Raw genomic sequence first — 10,340 nt, 5'->3', positions numbered from 1 at the left:
TTGATTGATTGATTGATTGATTCATTGATTCATTGATTCATTGATTGATTGATTGAAAACTTTATTAACAGATTGATTGATTGATTGAAAACTTTATTAACAGATTGCCGAATGGGTACACGTGACCACAGGCCCTGATTGATTGATTGAAAACTTTATTAACAGATTGTAGAATGGGTACACGTGACCTGACCGATTGATTGATTGATTGATTGATTGATTGATTGAAAACTTTATTAACAGATTGCAGAATGGGTACAGTGACCGATTGATTGATTGATTGATTGATTGATTGATTGATTGATTGATTGATTGAAAACTTTATTAACAGATTGCAGAATGCAGTACAGCTCAATACACACAATTGTTAAGGGGATGCAGACCATGCAGTACTGTTACATTTGTGACATACAGTAAATATATACAAGGGGGAGGGAACTGTACATTTATGATGAATTGAAAATGGGGGACCCTGATGTAAACAAGACGGAAGTCTTTCTCTGGTCTGCATCCCCTTAACAATTGTGTGTATTGAGCTGTACTGCAGATATATTTCAATTGCCTTACTTATTTACATAAGTATTATAGGCCTACAGCAGTATTGTACAGACAGTCTGTGTGAAGTCTGTGTGGTTCTCCAGCTGCACAAAGGCAGAGCAAGAGGCTCTACAGAGGGTGGTGATGATAAAGCCATGATAAAGACCTTCAATCAGCTGAAGGGGAATCCCTCCAAGCTGCTGTCAGCGCTACACACCTTCGGCCGCTCTGGTATCAGCCATGCATCAAAACGTGCACACGCACTCAGGCGAGTCGCTAACCGTGCTGGGCCAAGTATAGCGGCTCAACCCACCTCTGTTGCCCGTCGTAAAATGAAGCTCGGGGGTCGACGACGGCTCGCTGCGGGGAGGCCGAAGAAAAGTGTGGTGAGCACAGACCATCGCTATAGTTTCCCAACAGGAGTAAAGTCTGGAACGCACCACAGCCTGTCACAAGCAGTAGAGATGTGTCGTAGCAATCCGAAGTGACATTGACCACCAATAAAGACCCAGTGCCTCATCCGTAGCTAATATTGCACTACCACAGGACCTAGCATGTCCTACCATGCTCTGTAAATAACTTATGTACATATACCGATATGCCCTACTCTGTTTACTTGTTTTATTGCACAATGTCGTTCTATTGGATTCTATTATATGTTATTACTATTGTATTATGCACATCTTTGCGGGCACGACCACCCGCATTTAATTTTTTTTTTTTTTTTTGATATTTTTTGCACAAATCTCTCCAATATTCAAAACATCTCTTTCCACATCACCATATGCAACTTCCAAGATTTGCCTTTTTCTTTTTTGTAAGAACATACAAAACATGTAAAGGACTCATACAAATACATTAACAACTCAAGTTCAAGTTCAAGTTCTTTAATAGTTGTCATACAGAAGTACAGAATACTTTCATACAAAATGCTTCTTACTGTTACGCTCCAGAGACTGTGCTAGACAAGATAGTATCAAATAACATAATAACATAATATAGCATGAATTTAGAAGAAGAAAATGAGGTCACAGTGTTCGGTAAGCGTCCCAGACACATGTAGGTGTGCATGATAGCATGCATGCATGTGTGTCTCCAACATATGTATGTGGGTACGTGTATTGATTGATTGATTGATTGAATTGATTGATTGATTGATTGAAAAGTTTATTAACAGATTGCAGAATGGGTACAACTGACATGGAAAATAAAAAATACTTACGAAAAAAAGAAAAATACTATACTATACATTGTGCGTATACATCCCTGATATATATACTTTGCATGTAGACCGATCTACCTGCGAGCAGGTATGTGCTGCATCCTCTATCGGGATGCCACCCTTCTCCATATTGCATGTGAGAGAAAGCGTCCCAGACACATGTAGGTGTGCATGATAGCATGCATGCATGTGTGTCTCCAACATATGTATGTGGGTACGTGTATTGATTGATTGATTGAATTGATTGATTGATTGAAAAGTTTATTAACAGATTGCAGAATGGGTACAGTACAGTACATCTCAATACATACAATTGTTAAGGGGATGCAGACCAGAGAAAGACTTTCATCTTGTTTACATCAGGGTCCCCCATTTTCAATTCATCATAACATATATGACATACATGACATACAGATAGACAGTACTGCTACATCTATACATTTATGACATATCAGATTTGCAAATACAGTACTGTTTGTGATACAAAAGTGTCCAGAAAAGGAGTGTATATACATTTGGCGTAGAAACTGTACATTGGAGGAGGTTGGTGGGGTGGGGTTGGGTGGGTTGGGTGAGGGCTGTGTACGTAAGCATGTGTACATGCCTCACATGTGTGTGTGTGTGCATCTTCCAGGTATGCGACTGTACTCCTATCTCTTGTGTGTGTCTCGTATCCATGTGTGCCTCCGCCCCCTATGTGAGTGTATATCTCAGGTGTGCATATATATGTGCGTCTCAGCTACGTATGTGTGTGTCTCCTATGTACATGTATATCCCCCATATGTGTCAGTGAGAGCCTATACCTCAACTATGTGTATATGTAGGTGTGTGTATGCCTATTTCCTATAAGTGAGTATGTGCATGTATGTGTGCCCCTGACATGTATAACTTAGCCTTGTGCATATGAGTGTGTGTAAACCTATTATGTACACATACGAATATGTGTATCCTAGATACTTGTATGCGGCTAAACATGCACATATGAGAGTGTGATAGAGACAGTGACCATTCCATAGATATACCATCCGGACATAAAATCCATGTACATACATATATAACACATTATAAAGTACAAGTACCATCAGATCAGATCCCCTTTTTCATATTCATCCTTGATATCATTGTAACCCCACCTTAATCATTTGTCCCCAGACCGTTCAGTCAGGTGTAGAAAACTGTCCCATAAACGTGTATGCAAATAAACAACTTGTGACAAATAAAACTCTTGACTTGACCACCAGCCTCTCTATCTAAATGTTATATTGTTAACTGTCTAGTTAGGCATTAACTGTGTTAATCTAAATGTTATATTGTTAACTGTCTAGTTAAGGCATTAACTGGGTTAATTAATCTAAATGTTATATTGTTAACTGTCTAGTTAAGGCATTAACTGGGTTAAGTGGGGAGTGCGTCATGGTACAGTTTCAGTAAGTGGGGAGTGTAAACAAGTTGAACGCGTCACGTGAAATAACGTTACGTGAATAAACATATAACGTTACAATGTACAGTTTCTGACAGCTGGCTGTGTTGTGAAATGTGCATAACGTTATGAATAAACCGCGAAGTCACGCGAAATAACGTTATAAACGCGAATCTGGTAGTATATTTATTTGTATCTTCTTGAGATGATAACATTAACATCCGCATTTTACCGCATGGCGAGCTAAACCAATCAGAGAGGGGCTTCGCTCAACCAATCAAAGAGGGGGCTGCAGAAATGGAGCCCAACCAATCAGAGAGGCGTCTGCAGAACTTCAGCCATTGGGTGGGACCCAAATCACGTGACCAAAATCAGCCAATGGAAGCGAGGGGTTGCTATGTGCGGGCTTGTATGTGCGGGGGCTTGTAAGCGCTGGTCTCCGGAGCTGCAGCTGCATACTATTGGTCAAAATGCTCTGTCGCTTGTGTTTTCTCTTCGCATAAAATAGTTAAAATACACAACTATGAATATTGCAGAAATCTAACGCCAAATGTCCCAGCTAGTAGACACATGTCCCGTCAGACTCACACTATTTGGAGATGCGTGGTTAATTTGTGGACGCTCCAAAACAATAATGTGTGCCGTCACCACTGTTGTGCAGTTACTTTTTTCTGGTATTTATCTCTTACAATTCTTTAGAGTAAATTAGAATCCGACAAAATCTCGTTTTCCAGCGATCCGAGCTACCTGACAAGGGACTGAAAGAAAGATGAGTCATCTGGGGTGACGCGTTTTGTTTTAAATGGGTGACTTTTCGGTGTTGGTAAACACAGTCTTTTGTTGGTGGTGGCCTGTAGTGTGGGTGACCTCGACTTCGTTTGAGTAAGTGGAAGGTTTAATGTGGCCTATATATGGATAAAAAAACTGAAATTAGTCCTACCTTTATGAGTATGTACCGTATACAAGAAACATAGCTACATTTAGCTTTTTGTTTACAATACAGGCTTTAAGACACAACTGAAACAACACCTAACAGCCCTACGCCTGCACATTATGTACATGTAGACACACACATACCCATAGTTACCTTTATTTTTACTTTATTGTATTTTTAGTGACAGGAATATTAGTAGCCTATCAAATAGGTGGTAAGAGTATATGGTTTCTCACTGCTTGTGAATTGAGTGCATATTTAATATATAGTGTTATGTAATGTATATTGTACTATGTATGATTCCATTATGATTAGGAATGCGGTATCATTTAATATGTTTGATAGAAAGCATATTGTCACTTTCTGATTTTTAATTCCACTTGGTTGCTTGTCTGAACATGTCTTATCTGTAACATGTGTTATGTGTGGATCTCCTCTCTGGTAAACTCTGGATCTCCTCTCTGGTAAACAAGAATACCCTGAAGACTCTAGCAGGAGCACTCATTCAAGGGTACTACGACTATGCTTGCACCTCATGGTACCAAAGCACCTCAAAGGCACTAAAAAACAAATTACAAACATCTCAAAACAAGCTAGTCAGACTACTGCTTGACCTGACTCCTAGAACCCACCTCACCCCTGCCCACTTTGACAACCTAGGATGGCTTAGAGTAGACGACAGAGTACAGCAACTTGCAATGGGCCTGGTCTACAAGATACACTACGCGACCAAGGTACCCATGTACATGTCAAAATACTTCCCAAAGGTCAGTGAATACCACGATCACAACACCAGAGGGAGCTCCACAAATCATGTAAAACCCAGATTCGGCTCAAACAAGGGACTAAACACGTTTCGCAATTATGCCACATCAATGTGGAACGCCCTACCTAAAGCTGTAAAGGAATGTGAATCACTACCCACTTTCAAAAACACTCTCAAAAAACACCTACGTGAGACTGCAATTCGAAACTGGCCCCTACAAATGTCCTAACCTAGTTGTACAGTAAATGACCAAGTAAGGCTTTGTCAGTATTCCAATGTACAGTGTAAAATGTGTGTGTGTCCCCTACCCAACCCCCCCCCCCCCCCCCCACCTCCAATGGACAGCCCTCACCCACCCACCCAACCCCACCCCACCCCACCCACCCAACCTCCTCCAATGTACAGTTTCTATGCCAAATGTATATACACTCTTTTTCTGGACACTTTTGTATCACAAACAGTACTGTATTTGCAAATCTGATATGTCATAAATGTATAGATGTAGCAGTACTGTCTATCTGTATGTCATATATGTTATGATGAATTGAAAATGGGGGACCCTGATGTAAACAAGACGAAAGTCTTTCTCTGGTCTGCATCCCCTTAACAATTGTATGTACTGAGCTGTATCCTGACATTCCTATGATAAAAAATTACACCATGTACCATTGATGTCATGGTTTTAAAATGGACTATACCATGTTATTAATGGTTCCATTACATTTACTATGGCTGTACCATGGCTGTCACGCACTGCTGGAGGAGGGTGCCATGATCTTTGATGAGCTGCATCTCACACCAGAGCAGGTAAGAAATGAGAATGGCTCGTTAAAACAAGAATGTCACAATCCCAATATATAAACATCACCAAATTCATTAAGAATAGCTTAATTCCTTTGTGATAATTACAGCTGTTTTGATAGTTGAATTATTTTTTTAGTGTTTGTTAGTTGAGGAGAAGACCCGGGAACAGAGAAAGTCGAGGATGTGGTTTGATCAGAGAGCAGGAAGAGTTACTGCATCGTCGTTCCATGAGGCAGCCAGGACAAAGAATATATATATATAAGTTTAAGCAATACGAAATCATGCCTTTTTTTCACTACTTTATCATGAATAAATAAAATTGAGAACTGGATTGAGAAACTATATATTAGGTGGGGAAAACAAAATGTTAACATTCTAATTACAGTATGTTTGGGATAATGTAAAGAGAGCCATACCCTGTTGGTGTTTATTTTGCAATAATGAACATCTCTTCGAATTATTCAGTTTATTACACTTACTTATGAAAACAATAATTAAACACAAGGCTTAATGATGAAAAATTAATAAATAAATAAATTGCACCACAGTCCGGTGTTCTCAGGTTAGAACCTCACTGTTTTGTTTAGGTCCTAGTCTGGAGTTGTTCTCAAATGTTCAAAATAACATGGCTCACTTTTGCATTATCTTCATCAGATGGGGTCTAGAAAACGAGGACACTGCCAGAGAGTCGTACCTGATGACGATCAGGGGCGTTTTTAGGGTTAGAAAACATTGGGGGCTTCAGCCCACACATATGAGCCAATTGGTTAAACACAGCCATCAGATGCACAAACACACCATTGCTTAATTGTAGATACACCAATCAGGTTTAAGCACTATAAAAATGCAGCAGGTGAGTTCACCTGTCTTCAACCAAAATGGAAGGAGAGTGAAGTACTGTGTACACAGAGAACGTGAAAATATACAATACATCCACCAGACTGATGAAAATATACATTTTCTCCCATTTTCCCAAATCAGTCAACATGGAGAATCACAACAAAAAATTATCTTGCCAGATCCAGCTAGGCAAAGAGATAATGTCTAGTATTTTCTGTTTACATTTTTTATTTTTTTTTACTGTAATTGTAACCTGTACTGGATACAGTATTTTATGTTTGTCTGATATTTGCTGAGCTTACAGTGTTATGCACATAGTAGCATGACAACTGGGACATGTATTGTTGTGATTCTCCATGTTGAAATGTTGACTGATTTGGTTATATGGAGAGAACATTTATATTTTCATCAGTCTGCATCATTGATTTGGGTATATGGAGAGAAAATGTAATTTTTTTCATCAGTCTGCATCATTGATTTGGGTATATGTAGATACATAAATTATATTTTCATCACAGCATTGGTCTTGTGTAGTGTTTGGTGAATTTATTGTATATTTGCACATTCTCTGCGTACTTCACTTACAGTACTCTAATCACTGAGAAGTAGAATTGCTAAATGTGTTTTAGGTTAAGCACAGCAGTGTGTGTAACTGGTTCAAACAGAATTAAGTCATATGAAACGTCATAGGAATGCCAGGATACATTTTTGTAAGCGATGTTTTCTGATGATGCTGAGTTGAGCCGATGGTTTCCTCTTGTTTGGGTTACTAAACAGATGACACCAACATTTACACAGGACTGGGTCTCACCATGGGCCATGTGTATATAAACCAATGCCCCACTATGGTATAGGTAGTAGAAACATGGTATGTTTCATTCCTTGAACCATTTATTCAGAATGTATACCAACATGTACTACACCAATAGACACTAACAATAGAGGCCTTGCATGGACTGTTTGTGTACTTCTTTCTTATTGATTGATTGATTGAAAACTTTATTAACAGATTGCAGAATGGGTACAGTACAGTACAGCTCAATACATACAATTGTTAAGGGGATGCAGACCAGAGAAAGACTTTCGTCTTGTTTACATCAGGGTCCCCCATTTTCAATTCATCGTAACATATATGACATACAGATAGACAGTACTGCTACATCTATACATGTATGACATACCAGATTTGCAAATACAGTACTGTTTGTGATACGAAAAGAGTCCAGAAAAGAAGTATATACATTTGACGTAGAAACTGTACATTGGAGGAGGTTGGGTAGGTGGGGGGGGTACTTACAGTATGATTTTATTATGATCCCCATTAGCTGATGCAAAACATCAGCTACTCTTCCTGGGGTCCACAGATAAGACATTTTCAGACAAGCAACCAAGTGGAATTAAAAATCAGAAAGTGACAATATACTTTCTATCAAACATATTACATGATACCGCATTCCTAAACATAATGGAATCATACATAGTACAATATACATTACATAACACTATATATTAATATGCACTCAATTCACAAGCAGTGAGAAACCATATACTCTTACCACCTATTTGTATAGGCTACTAATATTCCTGTCACTAAAAATACAATAAAATAAAAGTAACTATGGGTATGTGTCTTCATTTACATAATGTGCAGGCGTAGGGCTGTTAGATGTTGTTTCAGTTGTCTTTTAAAGCCTGTATTGTAAACAAAAAGCTATGTTTCCTTTATACGGTATGACACGTTTTTTACATACTCATAAAATATATATATATATAATGTTAAAGGGGCTATGCACTGCTATTCCTAGCACTATTTGGGCAACTTTACACAATTCCTGTTAGTCTATTGAAGACATTTGTAATTTTTTTTTCAAAAAAATGAATTGTTTTATATTTCTAATCAAGTACTCGAAACCATCATTTTTCAGCCTCGAGAAATCAGGCTGTTATGGCCTGGCTCCGCCCATAAGCACTTTGAGTGACAGTCAGACCACAGTCTGCACTGGTAGAGGGAGGGAGGGAGGGGGGGGGGAAAGAGAGAGAGTTCAGTTCAGTTCAGAGTTTTTATTTGCCACATGGAATAATACAATCATAGTTTCTTCATTAAAAAATCATAAATAGTCATTCCATGGACAAAAGGAGCAGGAAGAAGAATAAATCTTATAGTTATATAGTTACCTGCCCCTTATTCCTAAACTAACATGTATTTTCTTAATGGTCGGCGTATAACCTTATTTACACAAATAATCATTTATACCATGAGAGAGAGAGAGAGAGAGAGAGAGAGAGAGAGAGAGAGAGAGAGAGAGAGAGAGAGAGAGAGAGAGAGAGAGAGAGAGAAGCCCCTCCCTCTCTCTTCCTTTTTTTCTTTCTATCACTCTCCCGTTCGGAGGTGTGTGTCGCGCGGACCTCCGTGCGGCAGGTCCTCCCCCCCCCCCCCCCAAGTGCCCCCTCTCTCTCCCTCCCTCCCTCTCTCTTCCTTTTTTTCTTTCTATCACTCTCCCGTTCGGAGGTGTGTGTCGCGCGGACCTCCGTGCGGCAGGTCCCCCCCCCCCCCAAGTGCCCCCTCTCTCTCCCTCCCTCCTTCTCTCTTCCTTTCTCTCGGCTCCCTCTCGGCTCTCTCTTCCTCTCGGCCCCGCAGCCCCACTCGCTGTCTAGTCTAGGTAGAATGGGGGCGGGCATTAGCTCCAACCACAGAGCCAATCGCATCACTGTGTCTATCCACAGCGCCCAGTGACGTGCTCAGGGACTTCAAATCAAAATGACCCGATTTACTAGAGGCACAGAGGGGTTGGGCTGAAACAGAGCAATTCGCCAATATGGTATTTAGACCCTAAAACACATTGATACGAACTCCTATTACTATAATACAATGCTAGAGACTGAAAAATGACATTTATAATGCATGGGACCTTTAAATGTTTTTAAAAAAATATACAAGTGACAACACTTTTTCCCCTGGGTCTCAGGATGATGTATTGTATTGGGGAAACAACACTTCAGATGTAAACCTCAAACCCTCCCTCCACATTTGTCCCTGCGCGCCTCCTGGTCTCAACCACGTCTTCAGGGAGGGTTCAAAGAAGCAGGCGGTTGGCCAGTTGCTACATTCGTTTTTTTCTTACATACGTTACAATGAGTGGAAGAGGAAAGGGAGGTAAGGGACTTGGTAAAGGGGGCGCTAAGCGTCACCGCAAAGTGCTTCGTGATAACATCCAGGGAATCACCAAACCCGCTATCCGTCGTCTGGCTCGTCGTGGCGGAGTGAAGCGTATCTCCGGTCTCATCTACGAGGAGACTCGTGGTGTTCTCAAGGTCTTCCTGGAGAATGTGATCCGTGATGCCGTCACCTACACCGAACACGCCAAGAGAAAGACTGTGACCGCCATGGATGTGGTCTATGCTCTGAAGAGACAGGGACGCACTCTGTACGGCTTCGGCGGCTAGACTTCTATTCAACTCTTAACTATCAAACCCAAAGGCTCTTTTCAGAGCCACCCACCGTATCACTGAATGAGCACACTTCATATGTTTATTAGTGAAAAGTATTAAACTGAGTTGTCTGAAGCTTATCACAATTAGTTGATGATCATGTTCTGAGCTGTTTTCTAAGCTGTGTTGTGTTCTGAGCTGTGTTCTGAGCTTATATAGTGCTTTTACTATTATATTTCTCTCTCCTCTGGTCAGGGGCATTGCCGGGTCTGTGCAGCGATAACACTGTATATTGACTGTAGAACGGGAGCTCTCTCTCGCTCTTGCTATATGTTGACTGTATCATGCCCAGCCTCGGGCAGCGCTATTATTTAAGAATATGTTGACT

At 40.3% G+C, this 10,340-nt stretch overlaps 1 protein-coding gene across 1 annotated transcript; it reads left to right on the top strand.

Moving 5' to 3' along the window:
* Positions 1-9,655: 9,655 nt before the first annotated feature.
* LOC311247134 (histone H4) lies at positions 9,656-9,967 on the top strand (the record flags this gene model as incomplete). The annotated part of the gene is made up of 1 exon (XM_084337449.1): positions 9,656-9,967. One exon carries the CDS (start codon positions 9,656-9,658, stop codon positions 9,965-9,967), a length of 312 nt encoding a protein of 103 aa, XP_084193575.1.
* Positions 9,968-10,340: the final 373 nt, after the last annotated feature.

This window comes from Notolepis coatsorum, assembly GCF_963971535.1.
Source record: "Notolepis coatsorum genome assembly, chromosome: 2".
Taxonomy (NCBI): Eukaryota; Metazoa; Chordata; class Actinopteri; order Aulopiformes; family Paralepididae; genus Notolepis; species Notolepis coatsorum.
This window is presented reverse-complemented; position numbering and strand designations above follow the sequence as displayed.